The 24,994-nt window shown below is 34.0% G+C and overlaps 1 protein-coding gene across 4 annotated transcripts in view; it reads left to right on the top strand.

The window, feature by feature from the left end:
• The window catches only part of KIF6 (kinesin family member 6), a 353,330-nt gene that overhangs the window by 83,020 nt on the left and 245,316 nt on the right, over positions 1–24,994 (top strand). For all 4 annotated transcript variants that reach the window (XM_036217598.1, XM_036217600.1, XM_016154315.2 and 1 more), the window contains 2 exons: positions 5,663–5,792; positions 23,145–23,351. In XM_036217598.1, the coding sequence (XP_036073491.1) occupies positions 5,663–5,792; positions 23,145–23,351 (337 nt within the window). The remainder of the gene's footprint in view (positions 1–5,662; positions 5,793–23,144; positions 23,352–24,994) is intronic.

Here is a 24,994-nt window from a genome sequence, read left to right as displayed (position 1 = left end):
CAGTATGTAGCCTTTTCAGTCTGGCTTCTTTCATTGAGTAATAAACATTTAAGTTTCCTCCATGTTTTTCATGGTTTAATAGCTCATTTCTTTTAGTGTTGAGTAACATTTCATTGTCCGGATGTACCAAGTTTATTTACCCATTCACCTACTGAAGGATATCTTGGTTGCTTCCAAGTTTTGGCAATTATGAATAAAGCTGCTATAAACACTCATGTGCAGGTTTTGTGTGAACATAGATTTCAACCCTTTTGGGTAAATACCAAGGAGCACAATTGCTGGACCATATGATCAGAGTATGTTTGATTTTGTAAGAAATAGCCAAACTGTCTTCAAAAATGGCTGTACCATTTCTTACTCCCACCCGCAATGAATGAGAATTCCTCTTGCTCCACATACTCACCAGCATTTGATGTTGTAAATGTTCCAGATTTTTGCCATTTTAATAGATATGTAGTGGTATCTCAGTGTTTTTTTAATTTGTATTTCTCTGATGATATATGATGAGGAGCATCTTTTCACACGCTTATTTGCCATCTATATATCTCCTTTGGTGAGGTGTCTGTTCCAATATTTTTCTCATTTCTTAATTTGGTTGTTTTCTTATTGTCGAGTTTTAAGAGTTCTTTTTATATTTTGAATAATAATCCTTTATCAGATGATTAAGGGAGTGTCCGTACAGTATGCAGAAAGATAAGGAAAGAAAAGAAACAAGTGAGCCCAAGGCCAGTTTGAATCAGGAGAAAGAGAAGAGAAAAAGTCATTTTAAAGAAGTGAAGATTTACATGGTTATGATGTTTGCATGAGAGCCTGATGTTTTTATATGTTAAATTAAATAACAATTTCTAAAATGTCATGTAATTCACTATATTCTTTATTATTGTTAAAAATATATAATGTTAGGTAAAACTAGAAAGAAAAAGTGTAGTTTTTAAAATACTAGACAGAGTTTTCAAATGTCTCAAAAGTGGTTAACTAGAAAAAATATCCATTACTCTTAGCCCATTCTTTATAGATTAAAACTAATACAAAAATGTATTGTAGGCTCATAAAACTTTTTCAAGTGATATGTCTATATTTATATTTCATAGCAAAGGAAATCTTTTAGATTTTTAATCATTCCGAGGAAAACCTACCCTTGAATTTGTTTAAATATAAGAAGGAGGGCTTCCCATACATATTTCTCCTAAAAATTTAAATCTCCTCTTTTCCCCAAATTTTCATCAGAGAGAGCTTCTGAGAATGAGTTTTTGAGTGGAAGCAAAAGGGAGGTGGAAAACTTTTGAGTATACTCTTTGCTGAAATAAATAATGGGACTATGTTTACAGCATGTGAAACATATCCAGTTATTTAGAAGAGCTTGGTGGTCCCTGTCCCATTTTCATGAGGCCTGCCTGTAATTGATAATGCTCTAAGTCAAAGTAACTACACAGGACTACCTCTAGTCTGTGTGGCATCTTCATGCAAATTATTAAATGGCACCCCTGCCATTTGTTACAAAATTGTTGTAATATTCTAGTTTGGTTAGAATACACATTACTGCTCTCTGACAGACATTTGTAATAATAAATATACAAACTCATGATGTGAATTGTACCCCTATGAACATGGTGCCATTGTACAGTGCGTTGCTTGCACAATCGCATGGTGCATTTGCAAGTAGGAAAAAAAAATAGAAATCACCATGGCAACATTTGTCTATAACATGAAAATGAGAAACCAGATGCATTCCAATAACTCCTGGGAAGTTCTTGTTCAGCAAATTGGTGGTGTTGGAATGTTGTGGAGGTAGGGCATGGGATGGGGAAGGTTCCTTCATTGATAGCTTCCATTACTGAGAACAAGAGCTGGGCTATTGCTCTTTATATGTCTTCCAGTCAGTTAGAAAGAGCCGGCAAATTCCAACTACTTAGCCAAATGGAAAAGATTCTCTGTTTACAGAGAAAACACAAAGCTTGCTTCTTCCCCATCATTAAACAGACTGAGTATACTTAGCAGAACTTTTCCACTTAGGTGTCCAAGTTAAGGCTATCAGTGACTTTTGCTTGAAATCGAAACATTTTAGAAACATTTTTATAGGGAAAATGATTCATAGGCCCTTTCAAAAATAATCAAATAAATAGTTTGGGGGTTTCCATCTTGGATTTAGGATGTTTATTTAAGAAACTCTAATAAAGCCCTCTTTCAAGCCTATGAAAATTATAGTCAGAATCAAGTGGCAGGCTAAGGATTCAGGAAATAGCTATTGATTTGTAAGAGAGACAGAGAGAGAAAGAAAGGGCCAGGGAAGGTAGCAACTTGATGAGAAACTTTTGCTAATGGTTCTTATTTCCTCTAACTTTGAAAAAGCATTCTACAAGCAGCAGAGTTTAAAGCATTCTCACTTCCAGGTTAGCTCACCTAGGCGAAGGGTAGTACCCAGGGCATGACTCAGGCTGGGATTCTCTGAGCAAAGGCATGAGAGAGTGGGTGGGGCTGACACATTAGCAACAAGGCTTAATGAAAAAGGGAGTTTTCAATGAGGGCAGGCAGGTCAATAAGGGAAAGCCCAAAGCCCCATGCTGAAGGTTATTGGGCAGAAACTAGGAAAGAATCTGAAGAGAACTAGCAAGGGAGACCTTGATTGGAAAGGGAAAGTTGCACTGCAGAAGATCCCATAAGGATATCAGAGAGACTTTTATAGCGTGCCCAGAGATGAGCTCTGAGCAAAAAGAGAGCCATGAAAGAAGCTGAAGTAATTTGGACATCACCCTGCCTTTTAATTTACTTAAAACCTCCATGGGAGGGAATCAGAAAATAGCGAGGGAAACATAACAGAAAAGTCAGAGAAATGCATAGTGATGGGTTACAAAAGACAGCTTAAAGTTCTGAAAAACTGGGGGTGGGGTGTGCAAATTGTATTTTGATCAAAGTGACAAAGCTGGACAAGCACCTGGAAGTAAATATAGAAATATAATAGTTCTGACATAGCTACATTGGAGATCAAAGGTTCTGAACCATTTGGAAGAAAAAAATAGCTTGGCCAAATGCTACTGATGACATTTCACAAACACTTTCTACCTATGCTCCTAATTATTCTATGTAAATGTAATCTGAAATCCATTTAGGTTGTCTAATGAGTGAACACTCAGAATTCCATGGTTGCTTGTTTTCTGCATTTTTTATTTCAGTGAAGTAATAGTGAAAGATATATGTGTGATGTGTCATTATCACTTAGACTTTTTTAATCAGCAATGATATAAATCCTTTGGATGTTTATATAGACCCAGGATCCCTGATTGAGCTTTAGTTATTGTTTTTAGTTAATGGGTAGCTTAGTTGATCCATCAGCTGCACTATCGGGAAGGTAAAAAGAAACTTGCAGTGGTAAGACAGGCCTTTTTAAAAGCCTTGCCTGTCTTGCCTATTAGATATGGCTTCAGAGTGACTTCAGTGACAACTAAGAAGATGAGTGACTTTACCCACTGAGCATGGGGTGAATCTGGGTGGAAAGTACAGATAAAAAAAACCAGAAACCTCCCACTATCCCAAATGTCTACCTTGTAGGGTTATTAAAGATGAAGCAAGTGGCTCTCAACCTTAGCTGCACGCTAGAATCACCTGGAGCTTTTACAAACTCTGATACCCAGGCTACACCCCAGAACAATCAAATCAGAATCTTTTAGAATGGGACTTGGCACCAGTGTTTGTTTTATATAAGTTCCACAGGTGGTTCTGTGTGCAACCAAGGTGAAAACAGCTGGATTAAATAAAACACTGCAGTGAGCATCCTGCTCTTTGAATTATTTTGTTACCTATCTCTCCCTTTTCTGAACTTGTAGAGAATAGTATTGTATCTGTCTTAGTCTTACAACATGTATCAAAGGTAACTTTGCCTCAGAGTTGGAGAATACTTTTTATCTTCATGTTGAAAAAGACAGAATTCTCTTCTTTTCTCACTTTTCATGTACTGTCTCATTACTTATTTTAAATTTTTATCTTCCTTCCAATATTACTTACTTTTTTAAAAACCTTTAAATCCCCAAATCTGTGGATTTAGGAAGATTTCTAACCTTTATGTTTCTAGAGATTGAATTTAGCCAAATCTTCTCAAGAACTTCAAAAGAATCAGGGTGGAAATAAAGTTTAGGGAATAGAGGGGATTCCTAAAAATAGAACACAATTCATCTACTTCAGTTAAAAATGCTGTCATGTTTTCCAAGTATTTTTGAACTCTTAAGCATTTTTAATAAGCTCACGTATGAGTCTTGTTGAAAAATAAATAAAATACATTTGTTTTCATTAAGAGAAATGATCTTTTTCCATCTTAGTTGGTACTGTTGAAGAAGACAAAATAAAGTCCAAAAGTTGGCACAGGAATACATTATTAGTGACATATTGGTCACAGATGTACTGGTAGAACTACATTTTCTTCCTGTGATTAGTATTTTAATGCCCACAAATTACATACGAAAGTTCAGATAACTTCCTTACAAAAGGGAAGGATGACAATTATGGTATTTGCAAAATCTTCATTTTAAAAGTATTCTTAGTGTGTTTTTATAAAAAAAAAGGTAAGTGACACATGTTTATTTGCAAGTTATACTTTTAAAATCTAAGTTGTGCTAGATGATGCCAACCTTTACTTATTATCATCATTTCCAAATGTTTTAAGCAAGAACAGATACCTGGAGGTACTTTTTGGCAATACTTGTAAATTATAAGATTCCCTTCCCTTAACAATTCTTAAGAAAGTCAGGAAGGCAAAACTCAAGAGACAGACAGGAACTTTGTCTAGTAACTTTATTGCTTGAATACAAGCTTTTGAAGCAGAGTATGAGTTTGGCCAAGTTGTGTTCAGTTGCAGAAAGTGCTAAAAGGACTTTAAGGGGAGTATTGACAACCAGCTCCGGAAGCAGGGTTAGAGTTCATCGTGAAGGAAGTGATGTTAGAACCAGGCTGCCCATTAGGGCAGTTGTAATAGATGAATATAATTCTAGAGCCAAGGCTCTGACTGTAAGAATGTAATGGAAAGGAAAGGTATGTTATAAAAGAAAAAGGGTCAAGAAACACATCTGATGGACATAAAAATAAAAACAAACTAAAACTTATGTAAAACTTCTTAAAAATTTTTTACTCACCTTAGTTAAGAAAATTAGACAAAGAAATAACTCCTAGAGGGATGATAGATGGTTTGATTTCATCCTGTTTAAGTTGAAATGTCATATAAATTGAAATTGATATGAAATTGAATAAAAGGAAGAAAGGAGAAGGAGAAATATTAGTGCATTACCTATGTGAGAAACTGACTTATGGCACAGAAAAGACAATATGGTCATGATTCCTGACATATAGGTAGAATTATCTATTTGCATTTTTAATTCAGTAATAATATACATTTTAAGATGATTTAGTGATCTGATGATCGCAAAGACAGATGGCCTGAAATTAGGAGCTTATAATACTCTTTGCAGCCCCAAAGCTATTGTACTGTAGAGGTAATGTCAGGTTTGATGCTAATCTGGTACAGTCTGGTGTTTTGTGTATTATTTGACTTTATAAGTTCAAGATGTCTTACTATACAGCTTTTCAAAAATAAACTTGTAAGAAAGACTTCAAGTTTTTTCATTTTCAAAAGTACCTTGTTTTGTTTTGTTTTGTTTTTACTTCTCATTTTTTCTAGGAAAGTAACAATATTGGAGGACCCTGATCAGAACATTCATTTGAAAAACCTGTCTCTTCATCAGGCAACCACGGAAGAAGAAGCCCTGAATCTGCTTTTCTTAGGAGATACCAACAGAATGATTGCAGAGGTAATAAACTTTGCAAGCTGGTTTTCCATATTATAAGATACAATAGAATTCCGGGGGCAGCAACAACCTTAAAAATGATCTCATCTAAATCTCATGTTACATGTTAGGAAACCTAGATCAAGAGAAGTGAGAAGACTTTCTCAATACCATCCAGCTAGATAATGTGCACGAACTGAAATCTAGGCTCTTAATTTTTATATTTCTCAATTTTATACAAATTGGTTTGCGGTTAATGAATGACGACTCATTAAATGTCTTAATTATAGGAATTTCTGCATAAATTTTGTAATTTAAAAATACATAATTTATTTTTCCTAACCTCAGATTATCCATATATTGGCATATGTTTACATATCCATGTATTTAGTGAATCATTATTTATAAAGCATTTAGAATAATGCACAAAACGCAGGAAGTGCTCTATGCATTTACAGCTATTGTTGCAGATCTGGGGATCTGGGAACACTGCCATGGTGTGTAATAAAAGCATGTCCCAGTGCAATATTTTGGATCTGCTTCTACTATTTGTTGGTTATCTGACATTCGGATTTAAACTTGGCCATATGTTTTACCTGAGAATGCTAGGCAGGACCCAGCTTGGTCAGGGGCCTCTAACCTCAACCAGGTACTGACTGGAGATGGGAGGTCATGTACCTCTCATCCAGCAACACTGTGGTAAAAGGAGTGGAGTAGTGTTGTTGTGAAAACAGTTCCCCAGATGTACAACTTCCTATTACCACTGGCTGTTTCCTTTTTAAACCATGTTCCCAGAGTTCTCTTCTGTCTCTGATGAGGAATAGTAGGTGAAGATAGTAAGATGGGAGGGTAAGTAGTCTGAGAAACTTTCTTTCAACTGACTTTTTCCTGCCCCATTTTGACCCTCTGGAATGCCCACCTTAGCTACAAGAAAGATAAATGGAAATCAAATTCAGATAGTGAAAATATGGTATTGACATCCGTTTTTGTGCCGGGCCCTTAGTTTTGTTGGTGGCAGTAGTGTTTTGTTTTGTTTTGTTTTGTTTTTAACTAGTTCTGCCTCAAAATTTTTCAATAGACTAATTTGTCTTATGTGCCACATATAATATAAATTTAAGGACTCTTAAATTATTATTTTCATTTCAGGAAAGTTTCACATATTTTTTAATTTCGGAATATTTTGTTTCACTTTACAATGTTTTGCATTTGTGTTTGCTTCATTGTTTTGCCCAGGTGGTCATTTGTGATGCTTTTATTTGTCACAATAATTAAAGATTAAGGAATAAAGGCAGATTAAGTATTAAGGCATATAATGATGGACGATTTAGCATGTCCTATTAAAAATCCTGTTTCTTCTTACATAGTTTAAAAAATAGCAAACCAAGAGATACAGAATACAGAATTCATGCCCATCAATAGAATACAAAAAAGAGAAAAGGTAGATCCATAAATGCTATTAGAAAACAAAGTGGAGAAACCTGTCCCTGCCTCAGTGCTAACCTTTCTCCAGAAGGGACTCATCCTGAGAGAAGTCAAGATCTTGTCATCATGATTACATTCCCTCATCTTGAATGGGTTATTGAGGGCTCTTTGCCCTGATTTACCCTAATTCACTATTCGCCAATGGTCATTGGCCATTGCTATGTAGTTTTTTAACTTTAGCCAACTGTATCTTTTCAAGGTATTGTTTTGTAAAGTTTCAAGGGCCTCCAACTTTCTTTAATAAGTTGAAATCTAAAGAAGTCCAATTTGAATAGTGCGGGTGTGCATTATTTTTCAATTTATTCATTTTTCCTGTATGAAGTCTAATTTCTTGTAAATAGGTTTGGGGTGTTTTTATTTTTCTTTGGTAATAAGAGCTACCATGTTATATTGAGAACCTGCTCAATAGACTTAACATTTTGTAAACACTTTATATATTTATGTATTATTTCTAATTCTTATTTTATAGATGGAAACTAAACCTTGATATATTAGAATACTTACCCAAGGTCACACATGACAGAGTCAGGGTTCAGCTCCAAGTCTGATTGATTCAGAAGTTTATGTTCTTTCCTTATGCTATTTTTCACAATTACAAGAATCAAATTGACATATGTCAACTTTTTTATGTGAGGATGTATTTCTGAATTATTTAAAAAGTATAGCAAGTATTTAGCACTTCAGTTTATCTCTTGAATTCATTGAAAGAAATTACATAAAAATATAAAGGAAAAATAACTGTCAATCCCTGGATGTACTTTATTATTCAGAGTCTCTGAAAAGGCATGTTTTAGATTATGACCTAGCTGTCAGAATGTAATTTGTCAGCACAGAACAAGCTTACCAGGATAAAAGAACACACTATTCATTTTTTTTTTCAAAAACAAGGTTCCCAAATTCCCATTTACATGGAGAAATCCAGAAGTTACCATGGTAACCAGAAAACATTTGCAAAACAAAGTCTGAATATGTGAGACATAAAATGGAATGCTCTTTCCTTTCATGATCTCTCCCAAAGCCAGCATTTTAAGGAAAAGTTATCAAGATTAGCTTCATCCTCTTATTTATTTAGAACTCTTAAATAATTTCTGTAATCCTACCAATGTTTTGAATAAGATTTTATTATATCCTTAGGGTAAATTTTTTAAAAAGTTGAATTGCTGTGCCAAAGAAAATAAATATCATAGATGCTGAACTGTGTATGACCTAGTGTCAAAGCCCAGTAGCAAGTGTGACTTGACAGTCTTTTGTCTTATAGTTAAATGTTCCTATCAATTAATCAAGTCTAACTGAGCAAGACATTCTTCATTTGATTGTCTGGCCCTACACAGTCCCATAGCTGGGACATTTATTCAACCCTGCGGTAGTCCACAGCACTCTGTCCCCAAGTATGGCTGGAAGATAACTTGCAATAAAATACCCCATCATAGTTGAAAGATACAGTTTCTTGGATTCTATTTCTGAACTATGGCTTTAGAATCTCTTCAGTGGAACCCAGGAATGCACATTTTAGCATTTAAATGTACATAGGCTAAAGTTGGGGGGAGTTTGGGTTTTACCATTAAGAAGTTGGTTGAAACCCATTCCCAGAGAAGTATGTGTGCAGTTTCATATTTTGCATCCTTGGCAACAGTACTGAATTTGAAAATTCTGCCAGTTTGGTAGGCAAAAAAAAAAAAAATCTCGTTTTAATTTTTATTTTTGATTACCAAATTATTTTATATCTACATTTATCATTTGTATTTCTGTTTTTGTTTATGTCTTTCAATTATTTTTCTCTTGTAATATTAGGGTAAGCCTGGTTGATTTGTTGACTCTATGAGGACTGAGATTTGGTCTTGTTCACTATAACCACCACTCCTAGAAGCAGAGTCTGATACATAGTAGGTGCTCAGTAAATAATTATTGACTGAATGAACATTAAAGGTAACAAATTTTGCCTTTGATAATATTTAGCAGATTTTTTCTTCATTCTATAAATTTTCTTTTAGTTTTCTTTTTTTTTTAGTATAGCCAAACAGTATTTTTATTTTATGGTTTCGGCTTCGGCTAACATGCTCAGAAGTGAGTTCTTCCAGCTAGTGTTGATATCCAGTCTGTGGCTTCTTCACCATCACTACACATCCTTGCCAGGTAGTGGTGAAGAATAAGAGCTTTAGAGAAGACTTTCTGTTCTACTCTGGCTCCACCCCTTCCCAGGTGTATGTCCTTGGGCATGTTGCTTAACAAGTCTAAACTGTACTTTTTAACCTCTAAAATGAACATAATAATACCTACATTCTAGGCTTATAGTAAGAATTAAATTAAGTGATATTTGGAAAAACCTTAGAGTTCTCAGCTAGCAACTATTTAAAGACAGGCCTGTTGACTTATTCACCTCTACGCTCTCAGTACCCAGCATCAAGGTGGTCCATCATGAATTAACTGTTTTGTTGAACGGAAGGTGATTTTTTTGATACACTGTGTATGTTAGTGAGTACAGAGCACATTATAGATGACTTTGACTTAAAAAAAAATTGTGAGACTCTAGACCTTTTGGAAGAGTTTACTTTCCAAATAATCAGACTACCAATAGTGTTTTGGGGATTTATAAATTATTTTTCCAGGATCTATTGGAGGTCTTTCTACTTAATTTTTTGCTTAAAATAATAAACATACTAGATTTTTCTGAGTTGTGCTGATATGCTTTGTAAGCTCTCAGACTTTGCGTATTAACAAACTTTTGAAGTGAGTTGCATGATCTTGTGGATATGCAAAAACATTTGGGAGACCAGGTGTGAATGGAGAAAGTAAGTTCATGCTGGTTATAGGAACAGCCGTCATTGGACATGTTGTCTAATAATATGAAGATAGCACAGAAAAGAAAGAGTAGCTTTACTATTAGATTGTGTTTATTAATAACACTAAGCCTCAATCTCCTTGTGTGGTGTTGTGTGGTGTGTGTGGGAAGCAAGAGGATTTAGGTTGTAATTAGTGTTCCAGAATCATATTCCACCAGACCATTAGAGGGACATTGACTAACGCATACTTGAAGACTTTTGTTTGAAAGATACATTAGTTATATATAATTAGAAAGTTTATTCCAAGATTTGTGAGCTTGGGAAGAACAAAATATACAGCAGGCAAAATGCTTTTGGCTCTGCTCTTATTATAGTACAATAGCATCTATTATTAGGTCCCAATAGTCAACTAAGAGCCTTAGCAAAAGATGTGTTGACAATTATAATCTCTCCTCTTATCTATTGTGTATCCTTAGTAGAAGTAAAGAAACTTAAATTTTGAGCACTTATTATATACCAGATATTTCTCTCTCTTTCTTATGTCTTATATATGAGATATATGAGAAATAATGTTTTTTAAATAGTGATTCTGTGTTATAACATTGTTTGCATTCTGTTCTCATCTAACCTGATTAGTGGTATTGCATGAACCATGCATTTTGAGATCTAGAGTATTTATTTAAATAAGTGAAGTGATATGGTACAGTAATTATTAGAATGTTAAAAGGTACATATACATACTCTATATACATGATTAGAGAAACATAATTTTGGGGGTTGTAAAATTTAGCTCTAGAGTTTCTTCTGATCTTTAAAATTCCAATTTCTGATTAAATATAGAAAGTAATTTTTATTCTACTCCCTGTTATTGAAATTCGCCAACAACAGCAACAAAATATGAAAAATCGAGGAGGAAAAAAGCCATCTTTAGCGAAACAAGGAAATAGCCATAACCTCAAACCATGGGAAAAACCTGCCAAATACTATGAAATTTGAATTATGGTGAGGGAGGGTGCTGAGAGCCAACACATGTATCCTCTAACCTCAGGCAGGATACAGTTTCCCCTTTAAGAAAGGGTCACAATTCTCAAACACAAATCCAATGATCTTTTGGTTAGAGTGACGAGATCTGTGAACATAGGCAAGTATAGGGGGAGTGGTATTATACAGATATTTATTCTGCACTATAAAATGTGGACTGAAAGAAGAAACCTTAAAGACAGTGCTTTTTTGTGGTCAGTGGTCTAGGCTCATTGCCAAGAAAGATGGCCTTTGGGGAGTAGGGTTCAGTGAATTTGTGACTTAAAAAGTTTTACCATCCCATTTTTTCTTAATGCAAAAATCTGAGGAAAGTGTATGCTTTTAAGACTAAGAACATAACAGATATAGAGTAAAAGTATTCTGGACACAAACGTAATTTGAATATTCCATCCCCCATCCCCCAGACTACTGTTCAGGAAATAGATGGACATAAGTGACAGAAAGAAAACAGCGTAAGACCTATCCATATATATGGAGTGTGGGGGGAATGGGGAGCAGAAGAATGCTAGGAAACATGTATTTGAAGGCCGATAATATCAGGGAGCAGAGGATGTGTTATTCATAATCTTATATATGTTACCTAAATGCATTCTTTGTTTTTAAAAATAGCTTAAAATATAGAAGGGTTCAAAAAAAGATTACGAGATAAGACAAGAAGATGAAAAACAAACGAGCTTATAAAAGAAATGAAAAAGAAAAAGCCATTATAAAGATGAAGATGCCATTAAAAGCAATAAAGAAGGAAAAAGAGGATGAAGAAAGGAAGGAGGAGGGGAAAAAAGAGGAAGAAATGTGTTTGAAAGATAAAAATATAAAAAGTAATGAAAGTGAAACTCAGGCAAAGGAGAACTAAATTATACGTAATTAGAAATTGTGAAGAAAAGAACAAAAACAGAAAAAGCGTAGTGAGAAAGTGAAAGTTTCCTGAATTTGAATCTGCAGATGAAAAAGACACCCTTGTGTCTAAGGAAAAAAATGAAAGCTCAAATCCAAGATAAAATCTATTTAAGGTGCTAAATTCCAAAGCTAAAGAAAGAGGCTTTTATGTACATTCAGTCAGAAAATGCAAACCAACAAGTGAAAATAAGAGAGATTGTTCTCAGACTTTTCCACAGTAGCATTCGATTTAAAAGAAGACAGGTAAGATAGACAACTGGAATGGGTTCATTATTGCCATTGAGGACAAAATTTAGTTATGATTGTTCAAGCAGATGAGAAAAACTGAGAAATGTTTAGGCATTTTGAGCTACATTATTCAGAGCAAGCTTACAGGTATTGAATTTTAGGTAAAATGTATACTTGTTAAAGGATCTTGTGTGACAAAATGTGTAGTGTCTTGCCTGTAACGGTGAAAGAAATATAAAAACTTTTTAATTCTATTAGTCTCGTATAATATCTGAGAGCAGTATAGTAAATGTAGTATATTTAATTGAGTACATCAGTCAGGATCCAGTCAAGAAAACAAACCACTCTGTATTTTAAACAAGAAAATCAGTGCAGATAGTTTTGTTTTATAGGTATTGGAAGAGTCTGAGAAGCCAAACCAGACAATGAAGCAGCTAAGAAGTTACCAACAACAAGCAGGAAGAAGCCATTACAATGTATATAGGTCTCAGCTGGTAGGAGGTACTGACAGGAGATTGGAGGATGTGAGGAAGGGAAAAGCCAGTGTTTCTCCCCCTCCCTGTTTTCCCAACTGGATGCCAGCTAAACGGAGTGTTGGAGCAAATGCTGCCTTTAGGACTCTCAGTATCTCTGAAGAAAGTAGAGAAAAGGGAAGGAATGGATCACAGGGCAAAGAGGCCTAGGATTAGCCCCTGAGTAAAACCATCTCTGTAAAAAACTGATAACTCAAATCAATTGTTTTTGGGTCATTTTACAAATCTGAAATACATATGGGGGAAACTGGCAGGGAGCCAATTTTGGCCATAGTTTTAAGCACAGAAGCTATTCTTCTAGTATTTCTTGCTGATAGATATTTTCATTTTTTGGCAGGCTGACTTTTGTATCTATTCCTTGACTTGGTTTCAAGATAGGAGAGAGGAGACAGGGGTCTTGTCAGCCACCAAAACCCTTCAACAAGTAATTTGATCATGCTTTGGGCATGCCATTCAAAGTCTTGCCAGTTCTAATAGCAAGAGATCTTCGTGACCATAGAAAAAACTGTGGAATCTTTGAAATTTGGAGAAAATATTATTGGACTATAAAATAGAGTGAAATAATATACCTAATACTAGACATCTGTGCTTCCAGAGTTCTTCTTTCAGCATCTCTACTGTGAGTGACACTGTAGTCTAATAATTGTCCATTGCTGATCTTGATGTCCAAACCCAAAGATTTTGTTGAGAGCTATCACAATCAATTTGACAAGATATACTTCTTTCATAAGAATAAAAGTTTATATATATATATATATATATATATATATATATATATATATCTGAGTTCTACTTGGTGTAGTATCACTGCTTGTTTCTAGTTGTCTGTACACAGGATAGTAAAGGGTATTTTCAGCTTACCTATAATCTCAAGGTAGTTAGTATGTATAAAAATGGTTTCCCGTAAGGATAGTTCAAAAATGAACTGCTATAAATTCTTGAGAAGATCATTAGACTTTTTAGCCCCGTAATATTATTGTTCCTGTTATGTGTATGGTCAGACTTGAAAATTGTTAAGCTAAACTAAATTTTAAAAGGAAAAGAAATAAAAAGGTTAAACTCAACTGAAAAGAGGAAAAATACGTGCTAGATAATAGGGATGAGTTATTTATTGCCATTGAGAACTAAATTTAGCTATGCTTGTTCTCACATAGATAAAAAATGTTTTGAAAAAAAGGTGAGGATTATGTAGTTTTCATTGTTGAGAGAGCAAATCTATACTCTGATGATATGATGATATCCAGTCCAAGAATGATAAATAATAATCGAACATATCTCTGATTAAAGATACAGGTAAAATTGCTCCTCAATCTGCCATATGTGCTGATTTTAGCATATTTAGATTTTTATATAATTGTGTTCGATTTTGATTTGCTAAATCCTGGAGAAATGACCCATAGGGAAGCCATCTTCTGAATTCTGACATCAACAGAAATGCCATCACTAATTCTGACATTCAGTTTTTCTAAATTTATTAAGTCAGCTAATAAATCTTTGAGGACATGAAAATTTTAAAAACTATCATATTGATTCCAGCATTGTTAGGAGGAATATATAATAAAACATAGTAGATTATTATCAGAAAGGTGAATCATAATTGCTAGAACATTCTTATTACATGTTCCGGATTATTCCAAAGCTTGCTTTTAAATTTTAAACAAAATTGGTGTGCCTAGTCTGTTTTTCTCTTTTATAAAACTACTCTGACAATATGCTGGACCTAGAAATCCTGTAAGTAGGGAAAATGATTTTGATTAATTTTCTAAATTCCAGATATCTTATAAAGAGAAAAATCACAAAGGAAAATGAGCAGTTTAAGATTATTCATTTAATGGAGGGTTATCTAATTGGGGATATTTTGCCTGCTAGGCAGTATTTTCTGAAACAACCTCAAAAAGAGTCAAGGCAGGTGTTTACAGAGTCATGTGCTAAACCACTAGGTTTGATTGGGCCTCACTTTTCCAGGCTGAGTTAAAGTATATTAAGAGCATGGTAGAACTCCTGATCCAATCCGTTTACTATGGGAAAAGCTAGATTACAAATTATTTATGTAATCAGGGTGGAGGGGTTAGGTAATCCTTAATTGGGATGAATTTTAACCTGAAATGCTAGGATATCAGCCTAGAAACCACATGGAGGTTAAAATTTTCAGTCTTTGATTCAAGTAGAGGAAGAGATCAATTAGGATATCTAGGTTAGAGCGTGTTATAAATCTAGATTAGAGAATGGTATCAAATAAGGAGAATGGCAGTGGAAAGCTGAATTCTGGATTTTCTGGCTGCTGTGGTCGGTCTTAGCTGGTTTCTTTGAAAGAGTCTCAAGTGTGTACATTATATACTCCTGTTTAGTCTAAAGGAAATTTTCTTTACCTAACCTATTCTAGATTAAAAGAAATTCATATTGAGATATTTCACTTCAAAATAACAGAGAAATAATAAAAAAGATTTTGGTACATAAGAATGGAATATAAGTTAAAGATAAGACAAGAAATAAACAAGTATTCAAAAAACCTAGAAAATCTTATATGTGATATAGAGAGATTATTTGAATCATTGAAGGCTGTATTAACTATCATCATTTCTAAAGTATGAAAAACATGTGAGATTAAAAGTAGAAAAGTTACAAAAAAATATATTATGTAAACACAAAAACCATGTTTCACTTATCTATTCTTGCCCCTAAAATTTTCAGTCTTGAAAATGGACACACACACATACACAAACACAAAGCATAATGAAGTAATTTTAAAAAGTGAAAGTTTTATTTTACAGGGAATCGTTGATCTGACGATAAGAATATGCGCAACAAAATTATAGAGCATCAGATTGCTTGTCGTACATCAGTTGTAAAACCCAAAAGGAAAAATGAATAAATAGCCTTTAGAATATGTTTATCAGTCTTACCTGATTTTTCTTGTTATAATGTTTCGTTTTAAATTCCTGTTTCAGCCTAGGAATATTTCCTGATCTGCAGAAAATTATTTTTGTCTAATGAAATTTGAGATTTTTCTTGCCATATAAAATTGTTTTTAAGAGCGAGAGCTCAGCCAGTGCCAGTAAATGGCTTGAAGGACTGTGGGAGATTTTTCTTCACTAGAGATATGTGGTGTTTCTTCAATTTAATCCTGTATTATGTGAAGTGCTCTGTGAAAGCAGCTTTAAGTACCACTCCACATCCACATTGCTGCTCCAAGCCCCTTCTATCTAGAAAGTTTGAGCTACGATTGTCTGAGAGGGTCATTGTTGGGTTACCTTTTATAATCGGCACCACTCTTTACATTACACAAAATGGAGTGGCCACCACTCATTTTCACCCAATGGATCACACCATTGCACCTCACCACCAACTGTAACAAATTGTCTATTAAGTGTTATAATTTTTAAAATGATGGACATTTAAAAATCCATTTGGAACAATCTGTTTTGTGGATTTTTCTAGAGTCTGGATGTTAATGATCTACTATATACACATGTGTTAAATGGCCTTTCTGAACACAATGTCTAATGTCAATTGGGAATAGTCCAGGGGAATTTGTGAAAATAAATAAATTTTGAGTAGGCTTATTTTGGGAGGAGAGAAAGGGCATGCTTTTCCAGTAAGAAATACTGTGCATTATTTGACCAGAAAGGAGACAGTCTAGGCAAGAGAAAAGGCAGCTGAAGATATAGAGGGTAGTGTTTAAGAGCTCTGGAATCAGGCACAAAGAATAATTGAAGACCAAAATAGGTAGAGAGATTTGAGTCAATCTAGCTGCTTCAAATAATTTTAATTTTCAGACTCAAATTATATTTCAGGTACTTAAAGAGTTTGCATATCTAGTCTCTGAATTATCTGGAGGTTTTTAGAAATTATGAAGCATTCCATAGAGATTCTAGAAAACTAAAAATGAGCAAGAATTCCATTTAACAAATATTGTTGAATACTATTATGTTATGTCATGCTAGGGTTACAATGATGAGTAGGACACAGGTATTGTCCTCAAGGAGTTCAGTGTCTAGGTGGGAGAAGGAAGGAAGTGGAGAGCCTTTGTAGAGGAGGCAAACTTCAGATGGACCTTCAATGAGAAGTAAGATTTTGTTACATTGGAGAAGAGAAAGAGGAAAACTACCTTTCATTGACCACAGACTACGGATAGGATGAATCTGTAAGGGACCCAGTGAGCCTAGGTTTTTAGACTTTTACTCCACAGATGAAAGTCATGTATTCTCAACTTTCCAAAAAAGAAAATATATTTGGAAAAGGGCAAGTAAGTCGTTTTGATACGAAGCCCTAAAAAGGATCTGAAAAAGGATTGTTAATATGGTCAATAAGCAATTAGGAAATAGTCAGCATGATTCACCTTCTTAAACTAATTTCATTCACTTTTCTAATAAGGTTAGAAAAATTCATGGGTCAGGCAAATTCAATTTATTTACCAAAGTATCTCAAAATATCCTGTGGATATAAGGAGGAATTGAAGCATGTGAAAGTACTTTGGACTGAAGCCAATTGGAAAATATCCATAACTGTTACCTAACAGAATAGAAAGTAGTGGTGTCTTCATGGAATATTGTTATTGTGCCCTACTCAAACTCCTACACATTGTTTCGAAGAGGATATACAAGATATTTTCATTTTGAGATAGCACAAAATTTTTTAAAAATCAAAATCCAGAATTATCTCAACAAATTATAATGTTGAGATAAAACTAATCAAATTTAGTCATCACATAAGTGTGTGCGTGTGTGTGTGTGTCCTATAGCAATTTCATAGTATGAGTAAAAGGCTGGGGAAAATATGGTATAATACTTTATGTGCTATTTCTTGGTAACATTAGATTTTAATCGTCTAGATTCTAGTGTTCTCTGCTACAGTTAGGCTACTTTAGAAAATATATATTCAATTCAGAATATGAGAATGCTGTGTTTAAAAAAATAGATTGATAAACAGTCGTATAAGACACAGTTGAAGAAACTATAGATAATTAGGGACCATGGCAGTTTACTTCAGGGATATAGGAAGGATTAACATAATCAAATATGTCTTTTAAAGGTAGTACTTTATCTGCAAGGTGGAGAACAATTAGAAGAGACAAGAGTAAACGTGGGGAGGTAGTAAGAAGAGAATGTAATAACCTAGGTAAGAAGTAAAAGATATTTAGAGATAGAGAGAAGTAGAGGTAAATTCAACAGGAATAGGATAGATTGGATATACATCCATGGGACAAGTAATGAGGTTGCTTTGGAGGAGTATTAGGTTCAAGATGTTTTAGTAACAATTATAATTCAGGATCTTGGACATTATAATTTGGTGTACAGAGAAACTGTAGTTGTAAATGAGGGTATGTGAGGCATCTAAATAGAGTCGATATCAAGAGTGATGGATATTTACATGACCTTTTACCATTCACGGACCACTTCAAAACTCAGTAACTCAATTGATATTTACTCTAACTCTTTGCAGCAAACAAGTTTTATTATAGCATTTTGAAGTTATGAAAACCAAAATTACTTTATGTAAATTTGCTTAAAATTTCAACACTGGTGGAAACAGACTTGAAACCAAGTAATCTGGCACCAAATTCTAAAATTCTTTTTTTTCTTAAAAAAATTTTTAATTATAGTTGACATACAATATTATGTTAAAGTATACAACATAGTATTTTAACATTTATGTACCTCACAAAGTGATCACTACAGTAAGTCTAGTAACCATCTGTCAGTGTGCATAGTTATTATAATATTATTGACTATATTCCCTAAGCTATATTACATCCCTGTGACTTACTTTATAACTGAAAGTTTGTACTTCTTAATCCCCTTCCCCTTTTGTTTTCCTCCCCCTTCCCCTCTGGCAATCATCAGTTTGTTCCCTGTATTTATGAGTTTGTTTCCATTTCATTTGTTCATTTGTTTTGCTTTTTAGATTCCACATACAAGTGAAATCACACAGTATTTGTCTTTCTCTGATTTACTTCAGTTAGCATAATACTCTCTAGGTCCATCCATGTTGCTGCAAATAGCAAAATTTCATTCTTTTCCATTGTACATATGTATCATATCTTTTTATCCAATTGTATGTCGATAGACACTTAGGTTGCTTCCATATTTTGCCTGTTGTAAACAATCAAATCAAAACCACAATGAGATATCACCTAACACTTGTTGGAATGTCTATTTACAACAGTACAACAAAGAAGAAATGATGGCGAGGATGTGAAGAAAAGTGAACTCTTGTGTGTTGTTGATGGAATTGTAAATTGGTGCAGCCACTATGGAAAACAGTATGGAGATTCCTCAAAAAACAACTAAAAATAGAACTACCTTATGACCTAGCAATTACACTTCTAGGTATTTATCTAACGAAAATGAAAACACTAATTCAAAAAGATATATGCACCCCATGCTCATTGCAAATTCTAAGAATTTTGGTGCACGATTTTTGACTACACTACAATATCTATCCAATAGGAATCAGAGCTATGGAAGAAGAGTTCCCCAAGGGGAAGAAGTATGGTGACGATAGCTTGGGATGTGTCTATTCGGAGAGAAAAGGGACCAATAAAGGAAAAGGACACAATAGTTGGATTGAAAGTAACAGGAGAGTGTTTGACTCTAGAAACCAGGGAGTAGCAGGGGCATAAAGGGCTTCTAAAATAAGAGAATGGTCGGCATTCTTAGGTGTTGCCTGGAGGATCAGGATGTGCAGTGCTGAGAACAGATCACTTTTACTGCACATTTGCTTTTGTCTCATTATTTACTCTCATTTCATACATTTTGTTTTTAGCTCCTGAACTAGATTATAAATTCCTTGAAGGCAAGATCCACATCTTATTTTCCTTCTAGTCTCTGTACTGCCTAACACAGGGCTATATACGTAGACTGATATGAAATGTGAAAGCTATCTGCATGGGGATGATTAATCATCTCTAGAATTTTTCCAAAGGCACAGTCTCTAGTGCCAAGAGCACATTTGTTTAAAATGTGTGCTTAAATTTGAATGAATCTGCCTAAATGGTGCCATCTGTTCTTAGGCAGTTTCAGAAATGTTTTAATACAATTTTACCTTTAAAAGGACAAATGTAGGGGCATGCCTATGAGACATAAAGATGTCCTAAAATAAACACAGAACAGACACCCGCACATTCAATCACACTTACACGGATACACATAAAAAATGTTTTTTGAGGTTTAAGAAAATTTTAGCTAAGAGGACACCAACTACTACTTCATGCAGAAAATATTTATGAGAAGTTACAAAATTGTAGGCATGGATTCCTACAGTATATTACGGCATTTTAATTACAGACTCCAGAAGTACAATTTTATTTTATGTAAATCTCACATTCCTTTGAAATGGGTACACTCTTCCAATATTCACTAATTGCCCGCATTTTACTGTGATTTCAGTATATCAATTTAGAAGCTGAAGACAGCTGTTGGGGAAAATCTCCATGTTTTTTGTTTATATCGATTGTCAATTTGACTTTCATTATGGCACTGTAGGATTTATTGTTGTGTGAATATAACAGTGAAATGAAACCCATGTTTAAGTTCTGCAAATAACTTACAGTCACTTCCAAAACACCTCAACTAGGTTCTAAATTTGAGTTTGCGGTTTTACATGCACAGTTATTTGCTGATCCACTTTAGCATGCAAAATCACACACTGGCTGGGTTGGGTATAGTTATTGTGGCAACAAGTAATGGGTCAAATTTTCAGCCTGTTTAACTCACTAGCTACATCATCATCACCAAACCTATGCCAGTACTTTAACATCTGTGTATGTTGCTAGTTGGCGTAAGTCAACGATGATGTGTATCAAGAATTTATATTTACAGACAGAACTTCTAGTTGAAATAGTTTCCAAGCATGTTACTCTATCTGCATACATATGCATCCATATGGAGAGTCTTTGGTTAAATCCCACTTTACAAAAGTGTATTGGAACACATTTACTCACATGAACATTCATTTGGAATATTTTTAGATAATTTTTATTTTTAGAAGTTTTAGATATCAGGATTGGCTTTTGATAGTTGTTAAATAAAAGAAATGGGATGTTACGGATAAAGTCGAAGTCCCCTTGTTGACTTTTCACTTTCATTCTTCACAAAGGCAACCTCTATCATTAACTTGTTGTATCCTTCTAGTCCATACTTTTATTCTTTTAGTGACCTAAGTTATAGCATCATGAAAAAATATTATTAGATGTTTTATTATATAGTTTCTATCGTAATGCTTATGTAATTCTTTAACTTGCTAGCTTTCCTCAGTTTTCTATTTTCTATGTCAATCTATCCAAAATTTGCTTCCTTTTAACTTTTTTGCAGTTTGAAATATCACAGTTTATTTATCTTTTCCACCAGTGATGTCTATTTAGGTCATACATCTTACATCAATTTCTTGTTATCTCAAACAGTTTTTCAGTGAATGTCCATCTCCATCTCTCTCTCCATGTCTACATCCATCTCTCCTCCTTTCTCCTCCTCCCCCCTCCCTCCTGCTGTACCTGTCCCAGATTTCTTTCTAGGAAATTTATCTTGTAGTTTATTGCTAGGTTGTGGGTTATAGGCGTTTGCAATTTCACCACATATTGTCAAATTGCTCTCAAAAACAGTTCTTAATGCATATCCATATGAGCAGTATGTAAAAGTTCCATTTCCTTATATTCTTACAAATACTTTTCTTGAATTTTGTTTTTAAAATCTTTGCCAGTCTGATGGATATGAATGAAACAGTCCATTGCTATGGCCCGAATATTTGTGATTTTGAACATTTTTTTTCCTGATACTTATTGACATTTTTAGGCTTCCTATATATTGGTTGCTTGTTCATATCCTTCGTTCATTTTTTTCTTAGTTGTTTGTCTTTTTCTTATTGATTTGTGAGTGTTCTTTATTTCGAATAATAATCTTTTGTTAACCATATGTATTGCAAATACCTCTCCCAGTCTTTTACCTTTGTAGTACATTTTAACACATGGAAGTTCTTCAATTTTGGATTATTTGGTCAAATATTTTAAATCAGTTCATTTTTGTGTTTTATTTCTTATCATAAAATAGCCATTACTGTCTTGGGTTGATTACAATATGATACCACATTTCCTTATATTAATATTAAAGTTGTGTTATTTTACACAGAACTCTAATACATTTTGAGATTTATTTGTGTGAGAAGGTAATCTAAATTTATATTTTTCAAGATAGATAGCTAATTATTCCAGCACCATTTATTGATTACTCCATCCTTTCTCCACTGTGATGTGATATCACCTCTATCCTATTGAGTTACTAAAATGAGTACAAAATGTTTCACTGATCTAGTTTTCTGTTCCTATACCAGCACCACACTGTTTTAACTGCTGTGGCACTATGATATACCTTGACAAATAGCAGGCCGTATCCCCCTTCCTTGTTCTTTCACATTATTATTTTTTGTTATTTTTCAATATTTGCTCTTCTATCTGATATTTAGAATCAATTTGTTAGTTTGGTTTCACATACAAAACCTGTAGCATTTTTATTTCAACTACATTGAATATATAGTTTTTTACAGAGAAATTAACATATAGATTAATTTTGAATTTTCTCATCCATGAAATGGTATTTTAATATCTAGTACATCATTTTTTCAGATTTTCTTTATTCTTTAATATAATTTTGTCATTTTCTCTACAAATTACACATATTTTATAAGATTAATCCCATATTATCTCATCTTCTTTGTGGCCATTATGAATAACATTTCCTGATTAATTGTTGCTGGATTATTAGAACTTCATTGATTTCTCATGTTGATCTTGCATCCAGCAATCCTGCTAAACTTTTTAGTTCTTAACATTTTATAGATGCTCTTGCATTTTCTATGTAGACCACCATGTTTTCTGTATATAATAACACTTTAATTTCTTCTTCTCCTATCACTATACTTTGTGTTTCTTTTTCTTATTTATTACTTTGGCTGTTACCCTTGGTTCAGTATTAGGTAGTAGCAGTGATGTTGGGCACCTTCGTCTATGGGTTGTGTTTACAGTTGTATAATGAATTTTCCGAACTGCATTCATTTTCAGCCCTTTTTCCCATGATAGTCATATTAAGCATTTTTAATATGGCTAGCCAAAGGTAAGGTGTGAATTGTGGTCATATAATGAAATAAAATTATCACATTGGTGAGAGGACCCAAGTGTTACCTCATTCAAACTCTTTTCTAATTTTCTGAATTAACCCATCCACATCTATTATACATTCAAGATGTAATACACTGAAAATAATTCACTTTCAGGATCTCAGCTACAGGATTTTTTTTTCTCCATTTGACAAAGTTAGCTTCATGGGAAATGTCTTATCATTGGAAATGTAAATTTATATTTGTCAATATTCTTCAAAACTTCTCGTTGCTCACATTATTTTTGTTTTGAAATTTCTTTTTTGTAGACTCCTATGAACCAAGCTTCAACCCGTTCCCACTGCATTTTCACTATTCATTTATCAAGCAAAGAACCAGGATCTGCAACTGTCCGACATGCCAAACTTCATTTGGTTGACCTGGCTGGTTCAGAGCGAGTTGCAAAGACTGGAGTAGGAGGCCTGCTTTTGACAGAGGCCAAGTATATCAACTTGTCACTACATTACTTAGAACAGGTAAAATGGGCAGAATGGGATGTCAGCCGTACCTACCATTTCTTGCCTGTGTATTTTTTTTCTTATGGTGACATTGGTTAATGAAATCCAGTAAATTTCAGGTGTACAATTTAACAGTAAGGAATATATGTGTGTACACACACACACACTCACACACACACACACACACACATATATGTATGTGTATATATTGCATTGTGTGTTCCCCTCCCGTAATTAGATGTCTTTCTGTCACCACATATTTGACCCCTTTTACCCCATCTACCTCCCCTCTACCCTCTGATAACCACCAGTCTATTATCCATATCCATGAGTTTCTGTTTGTTTGTCCTGTTCATTTGTTGCTTTTAGGTTTATATCCCATATATAAGTGTTATCATGTGATTTTCAACTTTTTCTGTCTGGCTTATTTCACTTAGCATGATTATCTTGAAGTCCATCCATGTTGTTGCAAATGGCAGTATTTCATCTCTTCTTATGGCTGAGTAATATTCCATTGTTTATATGTACCACAGCTTCTTTATCCAGTTATCTATTGTAGGACACTTCAGTCACTTCCATGTCCTGGCCACTGTGAATAATGCTGCTATGAACATTGGTGTGCAAATATCTTTTATAAACACATGAACAGATGTTTATCATCGCTATTAGGGAAATGGAAATTAAAACCACAATGAGATTCTATCTCATGCCTGTTAGAATAGCTGTTATCAACAGGATAAATAATAACAAATGTTGGAGAGCATGAAGAGAAAAAGGAACTTTCATAAGTGTAGGGACTGCAAATTGGAACAGCCACTATGGAAAACAGTATGGAGGTTCCTCAAAAAACAGAATTGATCTACTATACGATCCAGCAATCCCTCTACTGGGTATTTACCCCAAAGACTTGAAAGCCCATGTTTTTTTCATCTGACACTCTCCCAGCATTTTTGTTTGGTTTTGCTTATTTTCTTCTTTTATTGTGGTAAAATATACATAACATAAACTTTACCATTTTAATAATTTTTAAGTGTACAATTTAGTGGCATTAAGTACATTGACAATGTTGTACAACTATTACCACCATCCATTTCCAGAACTTTTTCATAATCCCAAACAGAAACTCTGTACCCATAAACAATAACTCTCCATTTCCTTATACTCCTGGCCCCTGGTAACTTTTATTTAATTTCTGTCTCTGAATATGCCTATTCTAGATAGTCTTATAAGTGGAATTATAAAATATTTGTCTTGTTGTGTTGGTTTATTTTATTTAGTGTAATGTTTTCAAGGTCTGTCCACGTTGTAGCAAATATCCAAATTTCATTCTCTTTTAAGGCTGAATAATATTCTAATGTATGTATATACCATATTTTGTTTATCTATTCATCCATCAATGGACACAGGTTGTCTTCACCTTTTGACTATTGCGAATGATGCTAATATGAACATTGGCATAGCTACTAGCATTTTGTATATACCATCATTTAAACCTCACAACAGTCCTACACTACAGGTGTGAGTTGTTATCCTCATCATACAGATTTTTAAACTCACATCTTCCCAAGGCCTTCCCAAGATTACACAGTTAATGGTGAGATGAGGATTGGAACCTAGAATTGATTGGCTCCAAAGCTTAAGCTTTATTTCATTATGCCTTA

Source organism: Rousettus aegyptiacus, unplaced genomic scaffold (assembly GCF_014176215.1).
Source record: "Rousettus aegyptiacus isolate mRouAeg1 unplaced genomic scaffold, mRouAeg1.p scaffold_m13_p_1, whole genome shotgun sequence".
NCBI classification, from domain to species: domain Eukaryota; kingdom Metazoa; phylum Chordata; class Mammalia; order Chiroptera; family Pteropodidae; genus Rousettus; species Rousettus aegyptiacus.
This window is presented reverse-complemented; position numbering and strand designations above follow the sequence as displayed.